The 25518-nt window shown below is 36.9% G+C and overlaps 1 protein-coding gene across 11 annotated transcripts in view; it reads right to left on the bottom strand.

The window, feature by feature from the left end:
• Positions 1-4997: 4997 nt before the first annotated feature.
• The window catches only part of UNC5D (unc-5 netrin receptor D), a 505454-nt gene continuing 484933 nt past the window's right edge, over positions 4998-25518 (bottom strand). For all 11 annotated transcript variants that reach the window (XM_019748156.3, XM_074329668.2, XM_019748157.3 and 8 more), the window contains 2 exons: positions 23131-23309; positions 4998-11136 (listed from right to left, as the gene is read on the bottom strand). In XM_019748156.3, coding sequence (XP_019603715.1) covers positions 10932-11136; positions 23131-23309 — 384 coding nt within the window. In that variant the 3' untranslated portion in view covers positions 4998-10931. The remainder of the gene's footprint in view (positions 11137-23130; positions 23310-25518) is intronic.

Here is a 25518-nt window from a genome sequence, read left to right as displayed (position 1 = left end):
TGGTTAAAAATGCACATTATAATAACTTCTCTTTTCTTCAGGTTCCCTATTTACAAAATGTGAGTAATGATAGTGTTCAGTTTACATGGTTGCTAGGGGATTAAATGAGTAAATCCATGTAAAGTGCCTCGTACATTGAAAGTACAGTCGTCCTCCGTTATCCGCGGTTTTGCTATCTGTGGTTTCAGTTTGCCCAGTTGGTTACCCACTGTCAACCTTGGTCTGAAATATCAAATGGAAAATTCAAAAAATAAGTTTTAAATTGCACGCCATTCTGAGTAGAATAAAATCTCTCTGTCTTGCCCGAGAAGTATATCATCCTTTTGTCCAGCAAATCCTGGCTGTAAACACTCCCTGCTCATTGTCACTTAGTAACCTTTTTGGTTATCAGATTGACTGTTGCTGTATCACGGTACCTGTGTTCAAGTAAGCCTCATTTTACTTATAAAAGTTATTTACATAACTTTTATAATAGTATATTCTTATATTTATTCTATTTTATTATTGTTAATCTCTTTGCCTAATTTATAAATTGAACTTTATCATAGGTAGGTATGTATAGGAAAAAAACATAGTATATATAGGGTTCGATACTATCTGCAATTTCAGGCATCCAATGGGGGTCTTGGAACGTACATCGGGTGGATAAGGGGGGACTATTGTATTCAAAAAGTGTCAACTACTATTATTATGTATAAACCTTTGATAGGTCTTAAAATAAAGAGCCTCCGTAAATGTGATTAACTCAGCTTTGTCCAAAGATGGCTAACCATAGGATTAGTACCTAATAACACAGCGTAACAGTTTGGAAACTTATTGTAGAAAATCCAGTGCATCATAAGGACTAGAGGCATGTGAAGCAGTATGGCAGCCTCTTTTGAATAAAATGCTTACTAATATGTTTATCAATGCTAATCTTCCTGTTTGAATGTTCTTCTTCCTTTGTTTTCATCTGACAAATTCTTACTCATCTCAGATGGAGAAATTGAAACCATGATCCAAATTCTCCATCCCTTCCTTTGTACTATGATTAGGTAGCAATTCCCATCAAGAGGTTCTATTTTCCTCTCTCTGAAATGGGGCTTATCTTTTGTGTTATTTTGCCCATTAGAATATCACAGACTCTGCACCCTTCTCTTCCTCTGCGTTTACCATGAGAATATACCCAGACTAACCTATTGGATCATGAGACATGGAGCAGAGCTTAGTCAGCCCTGCTGCTCTAGCCAAGGCCTTCAGTCATGTAAGGAGTCTCATCTGGAAAGCCTGTCCAGCTGCCCTCTGAGCTGACTGTAGGTACATGAATGAGCTAAGCTGAGATCAGCCAAGCCACGATTAGATCAGGAGGACCTCCCAGCTGACCGATCCTTTTGTAAGAATAATAAATGCTTCTATTAAGCCACAAATTGCGGGGTGTGTTACAGAGCATTATTATAGAAATAGGTATTAATTAGGGTTTCTAGGCAGGAATTCCCGCCCATTCTCAGGAATTTTTTCACTTTCCCATTCCTGAATCCCGAGCTATAAACTGTTTTGTGTTCTCCATAATGAATTGTTTCCACAAAGTGATGGCTGATACTACCAACCACCTGGGTTCAAGGAGCCCATTTTCCCGATTTCCAGACCAACTTTTCTCGGGCTTCGGGAACAGAAAAGCAAAAAAAATTCCCAAGAACGGCTAGGAATTCCTACCTGGAAATCCTAGAGATAAATAGGAAAAATGTCTAAGAGATGCATTGTGAATAGTACGTTTATTTCCCATTGTGGGTATTACTCAGTAAGGAACCAATTTTCCTGATTTCCCAACCAACTTTTCTCAGGATTTGGGAATGGGAAAGGGAAAAAATGAGAATGGGTGGGAATTCCTGCCTGGAAACCCTAGTATCAATATATCGTCTTTAAATCTTAGCCCAGTGGCAACTGGTCTATGTAATTTTCCCTCACACAACACAACCTGGTTTTAATGCTCCTCCTTTATTCTCCCTTAGCAATCTGTGCTCACCTCTTTCGTAACACTTGGTTGATAGTATGGTACTCTTTTGAGGCAGAGAAAGTAAGCTTCTTGGAGGTTGAGTCATGTGTTTTATTTATGAATGCCTGACTTGTAGCAGAGTGGCTGGCACAGAGCAGGCAATAGTACCCAAAGTAAATCTTTAATGTTTAATTTGTGCACACTCTTAATGCTTTTAAGGCCCTCGTGTTATCTAAAAATGAGAAATTGAGTCATCTCATTGATGGAGTACCAACTCTATGTAAGATCACGATTATTTTAAACAAAATATTATTTGTTTTAGTCATAGATACCCTTTAAATATGCATTTGCCTCAAATTCTTTCTCTCCTAAAATCATTCTATGTGGATGGATGGATGGGACCTTATTAGAGTATTTTTTAAGCTTCCTGTATTAACATTAACCTTTGTATTTGAAAACAAATTTTATTTCACTTATTTCAAGGATAGTAAGACTTTTTTTCTGAAATAACTTTTAAGTATCAGAAAGATACTAAAGTTGAGTACATGTTTGGCCCTGTTGTCACTTTGCTATGTTTATATAATGAACACTCTAGGATGTCTCAGAACCAAACCTAACCAGAGACAGCTGGAGATATGCTTAGTCATTAGAATCATGCGCCACATAAACTTTTGGTCAAGAATGGACTGCATATACAACAGCAGTCCCATAAGATTATAATGGAGCTAAAACATTCCCATTGCCTAGTGACATTGTAACCAATGTGCCATGTTAGCCCAACACATTACACATGTGTTTGTGGTAATGCTGGTGTAAACAAACCTACTGTACTGCCACTCTTATAAAAGTATAGCACAATTATGTACAGTACATAACACTTGAAAATGAATGACTATGTTACTGGTTTATGTATTTACCATACTATACTTTTTGTTATTTTAGAGTGTACTTTTTCTACTTATGAAAAAATGTTTTCTGTAAAACAGTATGGTGTGTTACACTGGCAGCAGCCTCATACATCTTGTGTTTATGATGTCTCTCGATTGCATCATTTCACTTATGCTTTATTTAAGCTCTTGTTTTGTACAGTCACATGCCATATGGGCTTGTAGCCTAGGAGCAATAGGCTAGACCGTACAGCCTAGGTGTGCAGTAGGCTATGCCATCTAGGTGTGTGTAAGTGCCCTCTGATGTTCACACAACAAAATCGCCTAGTGACACATTTCTCAGAACTATCTCCGTTGTTAAGCTGCACACAACTGTATACTACTTCTTGAACATTTATTTTGTGCCCAGTGAATTTGATATAATTATCTCCTCTTAAAAATAATTTTTTGGCCAAAATCATGTATCCAGAGGATAGCAGACTCAGGATTCCTATCTCAGTGTGTGTTGACCCAACACATTTTGTTAGCTACTATGCATAGAGCCTCTCGAAAATAAGGCATGAGCTTATTTTAGAGATGCACTTGGTTGCTTAAGTATCATGTAGCGTGATACGGCTTTACATTCTTTTTTTCCCCATTTAATCTTTAGACTTTGGGAATAATCTAAACATTTTTTATCATCCCTATAGAATAGATGAAATAGAAATATTAAGTATTTTGCCTGATGTCAAATGCTGTATGAGTCAGAATTTGAATTCAGACTCTTATCACGTAGTAAATGCTAAATATTTTTTTAAATACATGAGAAACCCCTATCAGAATTAGTTTGATCAAATTCTAACAAATACTGGCTACAAAGAACAAACATAAATTAGCCCACAGTAGCTTAACCTATTCAAAATCAGTTTTTAATGAGATAAAAATATTTTAACAAAATATTTTAAAAATTATTTTGAACAGTTTATTACAGAGTCATGTTGATCTGTTATGTTTTCATCAGGATGAACTAGTTATAGCTGGATCTTTATATCAGTCACAGCTTCTTCTAGTTAAAATCTGTTTTGACCAACTCATAGTGAATTTATTTGCTGTTAACTATGCCAATAATTCTGAATTTTCCATTTGGTTCTGCAGAATCATACTGATTTACCTAGTTTACTTAATTAGAACCAATTCTCATTCTACTAGTAACTTTAAAATATATTTTAATCAGCTTTAAAGTTCTGCCTAACTTAAAGTGGTCAAAAAGAACAGTTGGAACCATTCACTGCCACTTTGTCGATATTCACACCCACTCTTACTAGTTCTGTAAGATGATCCAAAAAGAAAATTACATGGTCAAAAAGTATAGGGAATGTTGTATATACTCCCCTCTTAGAGACCCATCAGATATATTAGATGTATCATACACATAAACGGTTCCAGAAATCTATTCATTTCCATAGCTTTCCAAACTTAATTTGAAAAACAAAAAGCAACCAACCAACCAACCAAACGAAAAACACATGTTATCTCTCTATGGGAATGGTATTTTGTTTAAAAAAACATTTTGGAAAATATTGGTTTAAAACAATTTTTAATCTTTTAATTTATAACCAACTAGTTTAAATAGATCAGAAACTGTCTTTGAGAACATCATACTGTTTAAACTGGCTCTGGCCAGCTCTAGGTAGTTACGATTAAATTCTTGGGAGCTTTCAGCATTTAAAACCATTTAAAACGGATTCAGCCTGTCATAATGTACTTGAAATGTGAAACATTGTACTTATTTTCTTAACATTTCCCCATGGAAAGGCAGAACATTTTCTATACAGTCTGTAAAAATAACCCAAGCATTTTGAAGAATTAGGTGAATGGTTTTCTCAGTTGTGGTATGGCTAAGATTATCTCCGAGTATATAAAACTATATCCCAGGAAAGTTATGTGTGTGTATGTGTGTGTTGGGATGTTAGACGATATTCTTAGCTTTGCTTCTGTAGCCATAGTTTCTCCTTAAGACCAGAAGGAAAAATTAGGTCCCATATGTTAACAGGTATTTAGAAATTGTCTTTGATGTGAAGGACATTCCAGCTCCTGCTAGGATATGGCAGATGTGTAGAGGGGTTCCTCATTGGGATTTCAGAGTGCCACTCAGGAAGTATCCTAAAATGTCAATAAAAGACTCTTTATTCATAAATAACTGATATGCAGTAATTTACGTCTGTACATTTATCTTGAAAAGTCTGTAACCATCCAGTTTTTTTGCAAACTCTACATAAAACATCCAAACCGTCCATTTTGTTCAATACAATATAACACAGCTGTTTGGCATTACCAAATATATATGTATATATATTTATAGATATGTACATGTGCTGAAAAAGAAGCCAGTGCAGCCTTTTCTAAGAAGTCCATCCAAGTATTTACTGTACAACATTCAGAATTTACATTGATAATACAAGGCACAAAAAGTGTGGTATGAAGCCAAGGCCATGCTTTATTCAAACTCTCTCCTCTGGCTTGCTCACTCCTTCAGCCTCATGTCAAATTAAGTGTTCAGTTTTTGTGTTGTTGTTTGTTGTCGGCTTTGAATACATCAAACTAAAGTTGAGGGTGGTATGAATTTGAGCTATGAATCACTTGAAAGAACCACCCCCTCTCCCTCACTCATGCACCGTCCCCAAATAAACAGAACAAAATGAAATGTTTTGAAATTCTTCCATACAGAAATAGAAGTGAACAATTACTCATATTTTTTTGAGTTTGGGTCAGTAGAATATGCCAGCTTCCCTCTAATTGCCTATATTTGCAATGTTACTAGGTCGACACGTACGGGATTGCATGTACCAATTAGAAACAATAATGAAGAATGGGAAATTTTAGTCCTTCTTCATTTCAATTTAGAAAAGGAAAACATTGTTTTCTGACCAGAAAAATTTTAAAGACTGAGTTTTTTCCCACTTTCTCAGAGAGAGGTTTTGAATGGGAGCAACCGACATAATCTAGGACAAGCCTTAGAGAATGTTTCTGATGGAAATTTTTTAGTTACCCTCTGATGACTCTTCGATCAAAGCCTCCTGGTAAGGGGTGATCTCCCTTTAGCATTACCAGAGTTCACTAATGGAGGGATATTAGAATTATTAGATCTATTTCTGATTATAATGTGTGTGTTTCAGTAATGGGGTCAAAACATGATATTCTGCTTACAAACTCCCTCAAATATCATCTTTCTTTTACATGATTCAACAGAACCACTGTTAAATCTACCATTTCAAATTTTAAGGGAATTGTACAATTTGTCCAGTTTTGGAATTTGTATGTAAATAATGCTTGAAATAGTGAAATACTTTTTTGGGTTTAGCAAAATTTGAGGCAAAAGGACATTTTCATTGTAACCATGCCTTTTGTAAAAATATTAAACATACGTTTCCATTCATGCAAAGAATTACATTATCAACTTTAGTGATATATTTTATAATTTAAGGCTATAACATTTTGGAAAAAAAGATGTACCCCTTGCCAAACTCAATATTAGGGGTCGGGGAGCACATTTTTAAGCTTAGGCCTAAACATGAAGCTTACTGCCTTTTTAAATCTTTGGGTTCAGATGGAGGGTGGGTTCTAAGACATGAAGTTTAATGTTACTGTCTTAGGCCCACCTCATGAGGACATTCCAAATCCATGATCTTCATAGCAAAAGGAAAAAGCAAAGTAGCTGCTTCAAAAACCACAATTATTCTATGTGAGTTAAATTTCCTACTTCAGATCACAGTACTACACACTAGTGACTAACAGCCAGGTCTGATTTCCATCCCCTTTTATCTTTTGAAGAAAATACAACATACAAATTGCCATTTTGATTTTTGTGGACGACCCTGGAGTAGGGATGTGAGAAGTCCGTGGTAGACACTGGCTCTCCTAGAATTGCTTTTGCAAAAAACACCACATGCTGTCAATACAGCCAAACAGCTTTATAACTGCAGCTTTTGAAAGAGTTTGGAAAGTAAAAACACAAAATATGCAACACATCTAAGATTAGTAACATTTTTCACTTTGTGACATTTGACAAAATACATTTTCGTTTGTAGTTCAGGAAAATTCTATGCAGACAAAACAGTGGAAACTGCGGAAACGGTGGTCATTCAGCTTTTGGCTAAAGCATCAATTTTCAAATACAGCATTATGGCAACTAACATCAAAAGGCTAATAAAATTTTGTCACTATCTGTAGGACAACATTTTGCTCTCCCACTTGTTGTGGATGTCACCTCTGGTCCAGTCAATGGGAGTTACTAGGGATTCAGAACTTTGCAATGTTTCATGAGGAAAATTAATGAAAATGGGCCACAGAGTGGGCCAGAGAAGCACATTTCTCAGCTCCGTCCGGGTTCCTGTGACCTTCACATATCTGGAACAAAGACCTCTGAGAGAACTTCACCTTCAACACATTTGGTAGCTACGTTACTCAACACATTTACAGAGGGACTAAGAAATTCAAGAGAAAAATGGTGAAAAGGAAAGACAAAAGCACATCAAAAGAATTTCTAACATTTTGAAATTCACAGGTAAATTTGCCAGAAGTTTGGCAAGTGGAGAATACTCTCTAAAATCATTTATACCATTTTAATATTTCGTCTTAGCGTATCAATCCTGATGTTGACATAGTTGTAATAAATCCATAACTTTTAATCCAAAAATAATATTTATTCATTGGACTTAATATCCCTTTCCAAAATTAACTGAAAGAAAACTATAGGGAATATGGCAAAGCATAATTCTTGCAGTTGGAGATAAAAATAAAAATAAAAAAAGAGAAAAGTTCTCTTTAAAGAGAACTGTGTCAATTCCTATTCATCTCTTACAAAAAGGCCAATAAAATTTTTGTGGGAGAATATTTGAGTTTTATGAGACTTTCTGTACCGGTAAATGAAGTTTGCATTTAAATCCATCGAGTGAGCTTCCTTTTGGCTTAAAGGATTTTAATATTAAGTGGTAAGATTGTACAAGCAATGTTATAAAAACTGTAGATTATCTTTATGATGCTGCAGTCTGATGAAGCTGTGAAGTGCGCCATTTTGGTGGCATGATTTTAAGTCATGACAATTAGACTTAAATGGCTTTGAGGACTTAAAGACTTGGCATTAAGTGGGATGTTTTGTAAAAATTTAAGTAACCTACCAAGTAGTAAGGCCATTTTTAATTTCTTGGTTCATTTTGCTTTAGGACAATAAGACTTCTAAAATAAGTACTTGGACTGACAAGTATATCTCTTTCAAGAGGGGCATTTGTATTGTGCAGGCAAATATTAAAATAGAACAAGGGTTTAGGTCACAGTGAGTAACCACAGGTTTAAGTGTCATATAAGTCTGTCTGATCTGCAATTTCATGTTCCCCTTGCACCATACACACACACACCCCCACCAACCCACAGGTCTGTAAATCTCACAAACATGGGTTCTTTTTGGAAATCTATTGTAAAATACTGCACAATTCTAACATGCAATGGCCACATAATTTCATATATTTTTGTAGAAATACTATGAAGGATCCTAGCAGAATTAAATAATAGAGAACTGTAAAGAGGAACAAAAGGGACTGAAAGATGGACTTGAGCCTTAGGCTGAAATCAAAGGTGAATCATGTTAATTTGCTTCCTTTGTCACTGAATGTGATGATCAAATGTATTTATAAAACCCAAACCAAAAAAAAAAAAAAAAAAAAATCCATGGAGGAAATTCCAGACATTCAGGGATCGATAATACCTCTTATCTTAAAAACAGTCTAGATAGATTCTAGGGAAAACATTAAAATTTTTCATCTGTTTTAAAATATAAAAAATATAGCAAAAATCTAAAAAGGATCTGTGTGGAGTCACAGAATAGATGAAACAATTATAAGGCCAATTAGAAGGGAAGAGGAAAAAAGGGTAGGAAGGTTTAAAACAAAAATCCTGCAGGAGAATTTTACTAACAAAATCTCTATAATGTGTTTTCTACTAGTTATTATTTAACAATTAATGCAGATTATTTCTTCATCCCAGCTGTGCCAGTTAATCTCAAGTTTATTTTGGGTGATTGACCATCTACTTCCACTTCTTTCTCTTTCAAGAATCATATCAGGGATGTGAAATGATTTACACTTTCATGCTTTCTTTCTATTGTTCCCTAGAAGGAATAAACAAGTTAAGCACACTAGCAAAAGGATGTTTTCATGATCTAGATACGGTATTCTGAAAATATGCTTGACAGTTCTAAGAGGAGTTGTTTGTTCTATATAACATGCCTTTGGTTCCTGAGAAAAGCAAGATGCTTTTGAATGTCATGTAGCAAAGCCTTCTGTTGCATACAGGGGACCATATATACCACACTTTAGTTGGAGAAAATAACCAGCCCATTCAAGGGTTCTAAAATGCCTTACCCATGTATCATACATTCATCCTACCTTTAGGTCTTTTTTTTGCTTAATTCACAACATTTTTTTAAACATGGGACCTACAAAAACGTTGTTTAAAAAAACTGATCATATCCCCAATGCCAAGTACTCCCCATCTCCCCCATTTCCTGACTAGTTTTATTTTATCCCAGTGTGGCCAACCTCTAAGTAGCTGATCAGCCTTGTGATTAATCTAGGTCCTTGACTTTGGTTGTCCTAATTGTGGACAGTTGATTAAAGCATCCACCAGAAGATGAGCAGGAGCAGGTCTTTTCATCTTTAGTTTACCAGGACATCTTGTCAAAATGATTAAATAGGATAAAAGACGAAGGGTTAAGATGGGGGACATGAATTGTCTGGATTTCAATTCTCTACAATATTAATGCCTCTTATTTAAAATATAAAGCAGTATGCTTATGGTGCTATAGAGAAAGCATACTTGGTAAGGTTGAGTTGTCAGAACTTGATGGCTCCCTGAACAACACATATGGTTTCTAGGACATTGTGGTGGAGGTCTATTTACTCAGATATTATTTAGAGCAAAGACTATTTGCTAATTTCCCAAGAGGCAACAGGAGGATGACCTATAGCTCTCTGGAGAGATTTGGTGATAACATAGTACCAAAAGACTAGGAAATTTCATGAATCTAGATTGAAAAGTACAATAAAACCTTCTCTTATAATGACAATGTTGGGGAAGTGGATCAATGCTTGCATCCTAGAAGTACAGCTTATATGAGGCCTGAGGCTTCTGCAGTTCATATATTTCCTTGGACCTAATTTGACCTCTCTCGTCTCAAAATCCATGTAATAAGCTGTGTGCGAACAGTACTCTGCAATTTGAGCAGCTTAGCTGAAAATAAAGATGGCCTGCTTTGTTGAGTTGGAAGAAATACATTTCCATATTGAAAAGTCTAATTATGTTGCTTGAAACTTCTCCTCTACCATAATGGGTAAGGAAGGTGAAGAAAGAATGGGGTAGATTTGTCCTAGGAGAAAATGAAGGTGGGGTACACTGCAATAGCTAGTTTGTGGTCTATATCTCTTGATCTTGTTTCCATTAAGTGCCTAGGATAGATAAGGAATTGGTTGGTGCTGGTGTGATGTACTCAGATTCTAAATTCTAAATGACCTCCTTGATGTTGTTGAAGTCATACAAATGGGTTGACAACCCTGTTTCACTTCCGAAAGCCAGTCTTACAATGATTGCCGACATCACAGATTCCAGTTGGTAGAAAACTCTTGACAATCTGGTACCAGAATCAGCTTGCCCTTTTGGGCACATCATTAAAAACTTGTTTTCAAACATGCACTTTTCATTTTCTGCTTTCCCAGTTTTATTGTAGCTCATCTTTTCCCACAGTTACTTCTATTTAGATATGCCCTCACTTTTATCCTTGCCACCCCAAATCTGAGAAGTTCATCAAGTGTTAACCCCAGTATGGATTCAGAGGAGACAGCCTTCTATTTAAGAGAGCTTGTACTTTTCCCTATTAACATATTTTACCTATATAAAATTCAGTTTTTCAACCAGGGATTCTCACTGATTGTGAATGAAGGCTGAATTTCCAAAATGCCATGGGGCAGAAAGCTGCCTGTTTCTTCCACTTAAAGCAAATGTCCCGAAGCTGGCCATCACTCTGTCTCTTGAGAGGAAGTGGACTAGAGTCCATTTTGCCTGCTGTAGTTAAAGTCGGCTTCATCGAGCTGAGATTCTGTAATGTTCGAGAGTTTCGTGTGTGTCCTCCCAATCTCTTCAAGGGCACAGGCCAGGGAGTCAAGGTCACCATCGTGTTGATGACGAGCTTCCCACAGGTTCAAAATGACAGCAGATGGGCTACTTTGTGTAGCAAAATAAGATAAATTCCTAGACAGACAGTTAAATAAACAAAAAGAATATTAAAACAAAAATGAAAATAGAAATGAACAAATAAAAATCAATTATATGAGAATTAAAAATTAATTATGGATATTATTATAATAGGAGTGCAAGGCTCCTTTGAGGCAGGTCTGGGGCACTCTAGCTTATACACCAACACTCAACTGAAATTGTACTCTGGAATGTTACTAATGACCTTCTTACACTCCAATTTTTTTTGAATCCTCATCTTCCTTGAGTGTGTCTGTGTGTTTCTCCTTTGAGTACATCCTTTGAAAAGCTCTTTCATTAGCTTATGTGATGATGTAACCCATCCCTATTTTTTCAAGATAGCTGACCCCTTTTTATCTCTCCCTTGGTAAGCATAAGGGCTGTCAAGGTTACATTTTTGATTTCTTCTTTTTGCCCTGCTCAGTGGGCTCATGTACTAAACGGATTAGTTATCAAATCTAAGTGGACAATGTGTAAATCTGCACCTCCAGTCTTAGAGGTTAATGTCAGCTAGTTACAGATCTGTAAATGACCTTGGACTTGATCCAATTAAATGTCTCTCCACATCCTCAGACTTAACACATCAGAAATTTTTATAATCTTCAGGATCCAAATGGCCCCCATTCTAACTATAACAAATATCTCAGTAATTAACAACTATCTTTTCAATCTGTCGCACTAGGGCATTTATTTTTGAGTCTTCCCTTTATGTTGTTTATTTCTTTTTGACATATTCATCAGCTTCACATTTCTCCATTCATACTACTTACATTTAATTTATGCTCTATCATTTTATGGCCTGAATCACAGCAAAAATCTTACAGCTCGTTATGCCTCCAAACTCTCTAATATGCCCTGCATTCTTTCTTCAATTATCAGATATCTGCTCAACTTGTTTTCAACGATTTCTTGGTCTAGCCTCAACCTACCTGAGGCAATATGTATATATTTTTACTTAGTATTCTTTTGTCCTTTCAGCCATTAGTGCTGACTCAGGTGACACTTTGCTTTGTGCTTTCATTCAATCTATTCTGTTCACTAGGAGTGCCCACTTTCTCTCTTTACAGTTTGTTTATCAAGATCCTATACTCCTGCAATGCCTGGTTCAATTCTCATCTCCTGTTTGCTCGATATGATTTATTTCTTCTCTGAATTCTTTCAATGCTTGTGCTTAAATTTTCATGTGAGTAAAATGCTTATATATTTCATGTGAGTGAACTTGGTCTTCCCAGTTGGATTACAGACAAGGGGAAGGAGCATAGCTAATAATTTTCTGATTCTGTAACAGCACTTATCATAATACTATGACAGGTGTTTATTCAATATCCATCAACTGAGTAATTGATTGCCATGAGCTGTTTTTTCAGACTATATGGGATCGTCAGTGAAAATAAATGGTCGCTTTTTAGGTAATAACTTTTGTATGATGAAGACAAAGGCAACACTAAGGATTAAAGGTCACAGTTGTACATGGGTAGCTTTTACAGCAAGGATAGAAATGTCACCTCTGGCAAAATTCTGATGAGTTGAAAAGAGTTTCCAGAGTCAACCAAGAATTACCTAGTTTGAAGATGGTATTACTTTCCATCATCACACTCGGCATATAATCACAAAGTAGACTCATAGTAAAGAACACTTGGAAGAGAAGACAAGCTTTTAAAGGCACTTTACCATTTACAAGCAACACACACACACACACACACACACACACACACACACAGAGTAATTTTGAGTAAATTTTATACAAAGGTCTTAAGGGACTGTTTAAAGCTAGTTGGTTACCAAATAGCATAAATATCAGGTTACTAGACATATTTTCCACTACATCTGAATCTTTAACCGAGAAAGGGAGAAGGCCAGCTTAAAAATGTTCTGTCTAGTATCTTTGTCTTTCATCTTCTCTTTCCTACTTTCTCCACCGCCACCACATCAGCCCTAGAATCAAATATCGTTATTCATTTCTACAGTAATAAAAATGGCCAAGGAAACTTCTTTTGGGTAGTTGAAGTGATCCTACTTTCTCTTATTTAAAAACTTGTTTTGAATATTGCCACTTCTTCCTGGTCATGTGGAGCTGTTTGTAGAGAAAGTTGTTGTATCAGGTAGAGAAATTGGTACACCCCAACTGGTGCTCAGGCAGAATACAAACTAGAGAAACAGCTGAGAAAGAGGCAAACAGAGAGTAGGTCTGAGTGGGCTCGGGGGGTGGGGGCTGTGTGACAGTCTCTTTCCATGAAATTTAGGAGAATAATGACCATGAACATACATTTGTTCCTGGCATGTAAATGATAATTTATGCTCTCCGTTTCAAAAAGAAAAAAAATCATGCCAGACAACATGAGAATAAAAGCAGCACAGATTTGTCATCATATTGCTGAGAGCTTATATTTTGTACCTGCGGTTGAACAACGATGAACTCGTTAGTGTCCTATGAATGTGACGAGAATCCTAAAGTGTCACCCCAATGTTCCACTTTATTCTATAGCAGCGGTTAATAAGCTATTTCTGTAAAGGGCCAGATAATAAATATGTTTTACTTTAGGAGACACATATGGTATTTACAGCACAAGTAAATTCTGCCATGGTAGTGTGAAATCAGCCATCGAGAGTACATAAATGAATGAGCATGGCTGTGTTCCAATAAAACTTTATTTAGAGACACTGAAATGTGAATGTCATACAGTTTTCACATGTCACACAATATTACTTTCTTTGGGTTTTTCTTTCCTGATCATTTAAAAAATGCAAAACCCATTTTAGACCCTGGACTACACAGCAGCAGGTTATGGGCCAGATTTGGCCTGAAGGCCATAGTGCTGGTCCCCATCCAACACTGTCTTAAAACCCAACCTAGATTTCCAGAGGTAGTAGCAATTTGAGAGATTAAACTACACTTTTTGTTTTGTACTACATTTGAAAATAAGAACCTAGAGGGTCAACATTGCTACATCCCAGAGCTACATGTTCTGCTTCAAACCCTCTGAGAGCTGTTCGGGATCTTTGACATTTCAAGAGATGAGAGGAAGACCTGGCCATAAAAACATAATAATAATACTCTAGGAGAGGCACACCCAATATGTTTTGGGGGTTGTAATGAATCTTTCCCAAGACAATATTTTAAAACATCATAAATCCACGGTGTTATAAATACATCTGCCTAGAGGAAGAGGAGCAGAGTGGAGAATGACTCCTGCCAGCCATTTAGTTCTGAAAAGCCCTGATGTGTAGACTAGGCACCAAGGGTTAAAGGAAACTAAGTGATCAAAAATGGCAGAAATATAATTCTCATTTGGCACAGGTCTCTGAACATATTGGAGCAGTGAAATGTGTTCCCCAAAGCATGTTTCAGATTTATTCCCTGAATTTGTTTAAGGACGCTTGCTCAGCATAACACACACAAATCTCAAATTCCACTTAATTTTAGTAGATACATATAGGAACATATCAGCCTTATTAAAAATGATTCAATAAGCTTTGTGATAAACAGACATCCTATTAAACTAACTATATTCACCTATTTATACCAGAATAATTAATATATAAAAGACCCTAAATCCTAACGAAATAGGCTATTCCTCAAATACAGTTAAATTACTTTACTGCTTGCATGGGTACAGATGCATTACGATTTTTTGAAAATTGGTACACCATATATTCATTTGGTTATCTTCAAACCACGCTTTTGAAATTATTCTGATCCTAATCTATGGGACCCATTTCTCTTCATAATTATGCTGGTGCCTTTGGACACAAGCAAGTAGGTGCACACACAATTCAGGGAGCATTGCTAATACTAGAAAGTAGAATTCATAGCAATAGTTTTAAGCAATGTCCTGAATATCTTTGAGATGTGTATATATAAATGAGAACATTTAGCAAACACAGTAGTCCTGAAATTCAGGTGAAAGCCTTTAAATAAAACTTTTTTTTTCCCCCCTTTCTCTTTGAAACATGTTTAAAGAAGTGAATGTCTGCTCTCAGATGCTTCAAATTGTTACTTTTTTATGCACTGAACTTTGGGGAAACTTTTTGTCATAGCCTTTTCAAATTCTGATTGAGGAAATTTCTAAAAATAATATATTTTTTTGTGGTGTCACAAAGATGCTGTATGCAATGCAGGTAAGATTATCTACTCCGTACATTTTAGGAATTTACTTAGAATCATTGTAAGTCTTCAGTTCAATTTATTTGCCGTAAGCCCTATAGACTCAATGACTTTAACTCTTCCTTTGGAACCTTCACTGAAAGAGTACAGATAAACTGTAAAAAACACATGCTAAGACAGTGGAATAGATTTGTCCATGTAAATTCATTGAGTAGTAATGGTTTATTAAGTTTAATTTCATTAGTTGAGCCTACATGCTTTCTATTCACCTGAGTTCCTGAGGGTTTGTTTTATTACCTCAATTAATTGTATCTGTCTGAGATTTCTCTATCTCATTCCTGATCCCCAGATAAAATCCCATGCTTTATGTGGAAACCAGGGAAGAACTAGGAACATGAATTTTTATCTTAGTGATTTCACTACCTAGACACAGGCCAACTTATAATGTTGTACATGGATCACAAACTGAATTTTTATAGAGACCCTTCAGTTTTCAAAATACATCTTCAAACTAATGACCATGTTAAACTAATAATGGAAATTCGGTTAGATTTGAGGGTTTTTAGAAACAGCTACTGTGCCGTCTGTTTCCTTCTTTGGGGACAAACAGGAGGGGAAAATTGATGGACCATGATAACATTCTGTCATATAAAGTCTTTATAGACTATTGTAACACAGGGCTAATTTTATGAAAAGAAACATGTCTAGGTGTCTAGTCAATGAGAATTTGTAGATACCACCCTTTCTTTAGTACTTGAAAGCAGTATTCAAATGCAAGAGTCTTAGGGAATAGTAACATCCAAGTCCTCAGTTAATAGAGATTAGAAAATAGTAATGGAGGAAGGCACAGATCTGAGAAATGCACTGAAGAGCTACCAAGGGCACATTGCACTTCTAGCTGGATTTTTGCCTAACTTAGTGTTCTTAGTTCTATCAGACTGTTCTGGCCTATAAGTGTTTCCTTTCCATTCTGGATCCCACATAACAAAGCTTTTATTTTAGTTATTCAGAACTATATTGCCTGGGGCCAACATACCTATTTGCAAGCTGTATGCTCATCTTGTGATTAATTGTGAGAATGAACTCCCCACTAAAATACAGCAGGGGACCTCATTTGAGCTGCAGCGTAATATCCTTAGCATTGATGATACCTCATACCAAGTACCATAATTTCATTCAGAAGTTAGGCTCTCACATGACAATTTCAAGTAGAAGGGAGTACTTATACCTGTAACATGAAGCCTGTAAGTTTGTTTATATTCTACAAACCGTTGCAATTTACATCTAAGTCTACTTTTTTTTTTTTTTTAGACATTAAAAAGCATATTTAAAAATCTTCTTTCTGAGTGGTACAAAAATTGAAAATTAAGTTTAGCTGCTGATAATAAATTAGGAAATATCATTTTAAGAATAGTGCATAATCCTACTGCATAGTACCAAGTAGGAAATTGAGACATAGTCATAATGAAAAAAAAATATTAATGTCCCAGCTATCATCCTAATTGTCTCATTTAATGAAAGCCTCTAATGGGACCAAAACCAACTCTCCATATGGTTCTTCATATGCAAATAGAAGACGAAAACAAAAACAAAACATTTATTCTGAAAGGTAGTAATTGGACACACCATACACATTTGGCCCATTCATCAAGCTTTCATCTACAAACTTCAATCTCACTGGGTACTCAACAAACAGCAAAGGAGCAATCAGGATAAAGCAAGTCAGTGTTCCATTATTTAAGAATATGCACAAAATGTGCACCATAATGTCTATTGCTCTCTTGTGCCTTCAAATGAAAGAAAGCTGGTATGGAGAACCTAAAAGGAAAGAATACAGGCAACTGAAAACACGCTGAGTACCACTTTGTCTTGCCCTAAGAGTGGTGACTTAATTCTTTTAGGCCAATTAATTTGGTAATAAAATTCCCCTCATAGTTCTTCCTTTTGCCAATTCCATTATCTTGTCCTTGAAAGGAAACAGCAAAGATTCTTTCTTCTTTGGAAATGTATCGAAAACCCTGGAGCTTGCAGGACCACCTATGAGTTACCAAATGAAAATAAAGCCAATTGCAGACCCTGTTTTCAATTCTCCAGTTTCATTGCTGACAGGATAAGCCTATCAAATTTTCATATTTGGAAATGAAAGGCATCGGAAACTATCAAATCAAATCTCTACTTTTCTTTGAATTGGGGTATATCATGGAAAAATAGGCTTCATTTAAATTAATTTTCTACTTCAATAACCTTGAGACATTTTCAAGCATTTTCAGGGTGATACAGAATGACCACCATTTGTTCCAAGAGGAAAGACCACTGTGCTAATCCCGAATGAGAGAAGGGTGAAATATTTAGACTTCTCCCTTTGCAAAATACTCAATATGTGTTTGAATAAAACCTCAAAAATAATTGAAGGGAAATAGTTAATCACTTAAAGTGTGCTCCAATAAATTAGGTATAATCATTGCTATAATTTCATTTTCTCAAATTACGAAAACATCATATTCAGACATCCTGACATCGTCAGCTTTTCTAGTACTGCTTGAGATAGCACTTGTGAAAGGGGATCATTTAGACTATAAAGGGGACATAGCATGTCCATCTTTTCTGAAAACTATATTAGCTTAAAGGAGGAAAACTTATTCCATCAAAGACCAGCACAAATTCTCCCCTTGCTTAGAAGGAACACAATGCCCTGTGTCATCACCCCCTGGGGTTTACAGTGGGAGCAAGACGTTGGTTCTCCTGGAGGAACATAAAAGCTACTTTTCTATATTGCTTTTAGGTTGGACACCTGACACTTACAAACCATATACAGCTTCTTCATAGCTGAATTTGTCCCAGGGCTGTCTGTTTTCACTTTGTATTAGTGGGTAGTTTCATGAGTCATTGAGTTTAGTGGAATGAAGCCCAAATACCCACCACTTTGCTGTGCTGGGTCTCTCTGGCCTCACTGTAAAGGCTCTTTCGATTTCAGACCCTGCATAAGTCAGAACAAGAAAATCGGATTTGAGCTTTGTCATATCTTGCCTCCAATGACCTATGTAATGCTAGCTATTCCCCTATGTATTCATTTTCCTTGAAAGAGTCATGAAGGCTGTTTTTTGGAAATGGGAGCCTCACATCCATTTTTACATTTAAAGGTTAAGAACGTATTTTTTAGCCTCTAGCTTGGAGAACCAGGAAAGCTTAGTTTGGTGTAATCATAGTAAATGCCAAAACACAGGAATGAAAATATCCAGTCTTAAGGATATTTTCTAAGGACTGAGCGACCATCCTTAGTTGAAGCAGGCATTCTCCATCCATTTCCTCATCGTCTTCTCTCTTTCTCCTCCCTTCTTCCTTTACCCAAAAGAAAGTTGGCACTGGGACTATTCTACTTCTAGTGAATTCTCAAAAATTATTCAGAGCTAGATTAATAAGCTGCCTTGTGACCTTCGTCTGTCCTTTCCCACTGCCCCCTGGCCATTTCACTGTTCCTGTGCATCCAATTAAGAGTGTGGACAGAGGGAATGAAAGGATATGCCTTTAATGTGAGACAATTCTGTTTCTCATTAGAGATCCTCTTAAAAGGTTTGATGGAAAAACAAGTTATTATAGTCCTGCTTATCTGCCATGAGTTTTGAAGAATTTCATTTGTTCATGATTTCTTCATTACCCGTGAATACTAACATCTGAAATACATTTGACCTATTTTGACCAGTTGACCAGTAAGAAATATGTTTCTCTGGAAGAGCTTAAAATTTTCAAATAAGTATACTATTATAAAAAATATTAATAAGATGCAATTTGTCTGTTATTTCCTATTTTGGAATCCTTTCTTCCATTTCATTTCAGCTGCTCCCCCTCTATCCAGCCTCTCATATCTCATGCACTTTATCCAGCATCTGTTCCCATAGTAACTTGGTCAAGCTGGCTGTTTTCACAAGGGTTTCGGGAATATGAAAATCATGAGGCCTAAAAAAAGAATGACCTAATGGTATTCGGTACTATCTATGACCTGAGAGAAAAGACAGGAAGTCTCCACAATGTCAGCCATGTAACTTGTTTTCTTTTGAGGCCAACTTTCAAAATCCTTTGATGCTTATTCATATCAGTTCTATTTATTAGGAGGCAAGTTTTTAAGGTCAAGTATGCTATCCAGTGAAAAAGGTCACGTCACTCACTTAAAAAACATTTATTGAATTTCCCCTAAGTAGATATGTTTAACTGTAATTTTTAAAAAATTTAAAAAGTATCTAAAAAATACAAAGAGCTATGGAAGTGTAGAGATGGGAGAATACTTCTAGCTGAAGTAGTTTCCAATATTATTTGTTTAGTCCTCAGCAATGCTCCCCACCACCTACTCCTGTGTAATCAATTCTTTATTTCTGAGCCCTACCCACCTACCAGTCACATGTGGCCAAGAACACTGAAGTGAAGAGTTATTGCACCTGAATTTATAGAATAAATGTGCAATTTCAGCTTTGAAATGAAGCAAGTATGGGCTCTGAGTAATGGTCAAAGTTTGCTCACAGAATCTATGATTCAACTTATCTATGACATACTTTGCCAGGCTGTGGAGTTTATTTAGCATAATCCACATGCCAGGCAAGTTGCAAGGCCACCTGTGTTGCCACCTTACAGCACACACCACTGACATTTCTTACATTCTCATGGATTGCTGAGCCTTTCACTTTATATTCCATGTCTTTTCTCTCCTATTCAGACCTAAGTAGAAACTTGTTTGGCAAAAAAGCAGGTTATCGTTGATGACATTTGCATTTACCAAAAGGAGGGTAAGAGAATATTTTCTCTGGCAAGAAAATAAAAGCCAATGTTTCCCTCCTCTTCCTTTGCAAACTCCCCCTTCATGATTTGAAGGCTGTTGCTTTATAGCTTTTTAAAAGGAAGGGAAGAGTTAGGTAAAAGTGTTGTCACGAAATCAAAGTAGATAAATTCCCTGAATAGAAGGACTGTCTACGTGATTTGGGCTCATCCTTCTCTTGTGATCCCAGGGTTGATGAAATCTCAAGTACAGAACAGCTTTCTTACCCAATACTATTGGCCTATCGACAATATCAGATTTTTGTGTTTTAACATACATTGAAAATTATTTCTATACTATGTTATTTGTAACCATAAGAGGGCATGACCAATGATTTGGGATTACACAAAAGGAAGTTGTGATAAATTACGTCTGAAAACCCCCTTCATCTATGTCACATGTTTCTTCCCATGTAGAAGATATATTTCTGGTCCAATACTGAAAACATAAAAGGAACCCAACAATTTCTGGAAAACGAGAATGAGCTAACATGGTGCAAGGTGGTTTTCAGTAGTCTTTCTCTTGTTCTACTTCTCTGAATGCCTTGGGGGCCATCTCAGCTGGAACCACACTGTCGTGTTCCCCTTTTCCCAAGAAGCTTAGATGCAGAGCGGAATGGAGAAGCCTTTGCTCCAGGTGTTACTCTGACTGAAGCAATAAAATCCTGTGGAAGTTTGACTAAGTTAGGGCAGACTCATTTAAATGAGGGGTAGCAAACTATTACAGGCCAGATATGGGTCATTGCCTGTTTTAGTAAATAAAGCTTATTGGAACACAGCTATGCCTATTTGTTTATGCATTTTTCTCTGGCTGATTCACACTACAGAAGCAGAGCTGAACAGTTGCCGAGTAGTTGCAACAGCTCCCATATGGCCTAAACAATTTACTATCTGGTTTGCTGACCCCTAGTTTAAATCATTCTTACTCCATAATTAGACCACTTTTAAAGACTTAAGCTAGAGAATAAAGAGGAGAGTGGGAAATGCCATTCACTACAATTGAATATCTTAACTACATTAGATCTAAAGATAGAAATAGATTACATGTATTCGTGCTATTCTAATTTGCTATTAATTGTGAACTTTTCAAAGGGAGTAACTCACATTTATTGCAACTTGACACGTTCTGGGCACCATGTTAGAAACTTTCCATAAAGTAGGTCGTTATATCAAGGAAATTTAGGCTTGGCTGGAGAAGGGATCTTAGGGAAAAACAAAAGCAAGCAAACAGACACACCAAGTTTTATGACCTGGACACTGGAAAGGGCAGTGTGCTCCTGTGTAGCCATTACTGCTCATTAGAGCTCAGAGACAAAAGGATGTTAACCTTAGTCTCTCAGTTTGAAATGCATCTTCCCTACTTTGTAAGGTCAGAAACTGATGACTTTGGAGGCACTCATTGTAGTTCTCTTCCATATACTGTAAATGGAGGATAAAATCAAACAAGGCAGGAAGATGTGTACGTTCGTTCAGCAATTTACTGACAACATCCATGGGTGCATAGAGAGCTTGTGGCAGTTATTTTCTTATAAATGGTGAATTAAAACATCATAAAATGCTATAGCCAGAATGGACTAGAAAGTTCACGTAGTTCAAATTCTATGAATTACATTTGTAGAAAAGAAATAGGGATGATAGGTGATTGTTTAGGCAGACTAGTACTGGTTGTAGAATCAGGAGTGCCCTGCATATCTTTTGAGTCCCTGCCCAGTGTTCTTTTTAAACTAGATTCTGTTCTCTGAGTTACTTTTTCATTCTTGTCCTGATACTGATCAGAAAGTGAACTTCTCATAGTCATGCTGTTTATATATTATAAGCAAGACATTCTTTTTCAAAGTTGCTGGGAAATATTCAAATTATTTTTTTCCTGTACACTCATTCAGTTTTGTATTCTTTCATTTTTAATATATGTCTTTTCAAGAGTATGTCTATTCTTTTTGGGCCTGCCTGTCTCTGTAAATTCCATTTTTTCTTGCAGCAATGTCTCCTCTCTCACTTTTCCACTCTGAGCCTGACTGCTTTCTAGTTGGACCATTCGTTCTTGAATTCTGGATCCCTTTTGAAATAGGGAAGAGCATTATATTTTTTTCTTGGCAGACCTCTACCCTCCATTGCAGAGAAGAAAGAGTCAGGTAGGACAGCTGTGAAAATAAAGAACGAAATATAGAACGGAAATGACTGAGCAAGCCAAACAGTAAGAAAATAAGGCTTTGCCTCAAAAGAAAAACACAAAAGTCCCAAGAAAAGGAAAATAAGATGGTCTGGCAAAACTGTTCTCTTTTCTATTCATTCTGAGGCATGCCAAGTGAGTTAGGGAGAGAGGAGATATTATTGGTCAGTGCCTTCTCCCTGTACTCGTTATCCATCAAGTGGAGCTAAAACCTGCCTCCCTCGCACTGCTGCTCTGGATAGCATCCCTCCTGCTGCTTCTCATCTAATGGAATAAAGTCCATTATGAATCTTTCTATTCTACTCTCAACTCAACCATAATGTTAGCACAGTAATGAGCAGTGCCAGCTGAAGCAGCAGACTCATCCACGGCACCTATGCAAACTTTTGCTTGTTCAATGCCCTCTGCCTTCGGACTCGAGAATCATCATCCTCAAACCTCTTTTTTTATATTGAGACACCCACTTCTGGAGACTGAGCATGTCCTCATTAAGAGTGCAATCATGCTTACGGTTACTGGATGGTAAGGAGGAGGTATGAGAAACTTCTTTATTTCTGTATCTGTGGCTCAAGACTGTGCTGGGATCCCTCGCAAGCACCAAGATGATATAGTTTACCTCCCCCCCCCCCACACACACACACACATTTGGTGGCCCAGCTAGCAAACCTGGAGATAGGACCAGGACCAAGGTAGGACTTTTCCATAATGTCCCCAAAGGCAAAGTATGTTGGCAGGAAATGCCACTCACAGTGTCATATTCTTGCCTTTGTCCCAGTTACTTAGCTGAACCTCACTTAAAATATGGCCAAAGGAATCAGGTATTAGAGCCTGGAAATAATAAGGATACACCCAACTCACTTCATTTTTTACAGCTCATTGAGGAAAATTCTCTCTCAGAAGTTGCCCCAATTACCTGTTGATGCTGTTTTTCTGTGCTAACATCTGCCAGTCCTTGCCTTTGGCATTGGGGGTATCAAATGTAGCACAGATCCGCTGTCTGATGGAGTAGGGGATTTTGAAGGCTTTAGGGCCAGTCTGTGCAGGAAAAGTACTGTCCTCTTGTGCAAAGAAAGTGATGGTTTCTCTTTCACTCTAAAACAAAATAAGGAAAGCATGATCAGATCCAAGTGGAAGCAGTACTGATCAACTCTTTTATTTCTTAAGAAAATCTATGCAAACACACATGCACAAAATGCTTGCCTATTGTGATGGACTCTATAAAATATATTGACAATTTCTCCTCTCTTCCAAAATAGTAAATGACTTCTCAGTAGCCTAGTAAATCGTGTACTGGAGATTTATAACAGTCTCTTCCACTCAGAGGAGTCATAATCATCAGCTTCCTACAACTAAAGAGATACCAGGTGAGAGCAGATTTACTGTTTTTTTCCTTCGGAAATAGATGTAGGATCAGTAGGAAGAAGCTACCAAATGACAGATTTCAGTTCAATGTAAGGAATGACCCTCTGATAGAGCTGACCGAAGAGAAATGGGCTGATCGAAGAGGCTGCCTGGGAAGCCACTTGTCAGAAAAGCTACAAAGGGGAACTGACTGTATGTTGATCATCTTCAGGTTTACGTTTCCCCCCATCCTACAGTTGTCTGTGATTCTATTGTAAATATTTTGGTCTTGTTTCAGAATTAAATTGCTTTTATAAAATATGAGCCAGCCATGAGTCAGTGATGAGATCTAGAGTAGTCTGTGCGGTGGTGTAGGCTGGAAGGCTCCTGCCTGCTGTCTGCCCACTATGCTGCTGATTTCGTGTTGTCCAGTGAGCATCTGTTATCTCAGTACTTCATAGCAATTAGGTCATCATATCCATCATGAAATCACACAGAAATAGGTCAGACTGGAGGGGTGGCTGGTAAGTTTATGTGGGCTAACCAAATTTCAAGGCCTGAAAAGTATTTGATTGACTCACTGCTATGATTATGCTCTGTTACAAGACAAAAGGGGTTCTACAGATGTAATTAAGGTTCCTAAACAATCGACTATGAATTGATCAAGAGAAGGTTTTCCTGGGTGGATCTGACCTAATCGGGTTGCCCTAAAAAGAGAGAAGAGGCAGCTCTGATTTGGAGGCATCTCTCCTGCTGTCCGGGAAGAAAATAAGCAGCCATGCTGTAAACTGCCTATGGGAGGGAAGATGGGAGATAAGCTAGGACTTGAGGGTGCCCCTTAGGAGCTGAGAGTGACAGCTGTCTAAGAGCCAGCAAGGAAATGGGGACTTCAGTCTTATAGCTGTAAGAAACAGAATTTTGTCAACAACCTACATAAGCTTAGAAAAAGACTCTGAGCTCCTTCCTGCTGAGAACACATCCCCAGCCACCACCTTGATCTCAGCCTGGAGAGACTGCCAAGCCTAGACTTTTGATCTATAAAAAATGTGAGACCATAAATGGGAGTTGTTTTAAGCTGTTAAATTTATGATACATTTGTTATACAGAAAAAGAGACCTAATATAAAGGGAAATTAAAACATAATTTGTGATTGGGTTAGGTGACTACCTAGGACTCTTGAAACCCCAAGAAACTGTCCTTTGTGTTAGGAACTCATCGTCTTGTGTGGTCCTTCAAGTCATCACACGCTTTTTCTGAACTGTCCTGTGACACTGCCCTGATTTTACAAATCATTACACATCTTTCTACTGAGGGCACCACAGCCATGGTGGCCCTTTTTATTTGGGGCCCAGGCTCACACAGTTATCAACCTTCAGAGTTGATGAGTGTTATGACCTTGAAAACTTAGTTGAGGAAACTGGTTCATGCAGAGGTTTTATTAATGACTAATAATGTGTTTTGTATTTCTATAACCATTTAGCACAGTTACATTTTGAGGGCTGTCATTTGGAAACAATGCCTTAACCCAGCATTTCTAAAAGGGTATCTCAGAAGATGATCCAAGAAAGAACAGCCCCATGTTCAAATATCTTTGAGAAATGCTGCATATTATATCTTCCTTTTGGAAAATCAAAGCTCATATTATCACATTAAATAGATTCTACTTACTGATTTTAGTTCCATTCCCTGGAATATTATTAAATAATGCTCATCAAAATTCTTCCAGTATTTGAGGGTAGCATGGGGCTATAGAAAAAGCATGGCTTTCAGAATCAGAGTGTGAGTTTATACTTTTAGCTTAGTGACTTTCGATGCTACATGACTTCTCTCGGCCTCAATTTCCTAATCAGTCTTTTGGAATTTTCTGTAGACTCCACAGAAATTATGAAAATTGATAGTAACTCAGGTGGTTTGTGACAAAGCTAAAACTAAAATTCTGATATCCTGATACCTACACTAG

The sequence above is a fragment of the Rhinolophus sinicus genome, chromosome 16 (genome assembly GCF_057876585.1).
Source record: "Rhinolophus sinicus isolate RSI-liver-muscle chromosome 16, RSI-T2T, whole genome shotgun sequence".
In the NCBI taxonomy this organism is placed as follows: domain Eukaryota; kingdom Metazoa; phylum Chordata; class Mammalia; order Chiroptera; family Rhinolophidae; genus Rhinolophus; species Rhinolophus sinicus.
This window is presented reverse-complemented; position numbering and strand designations above follow the sequence as displayed.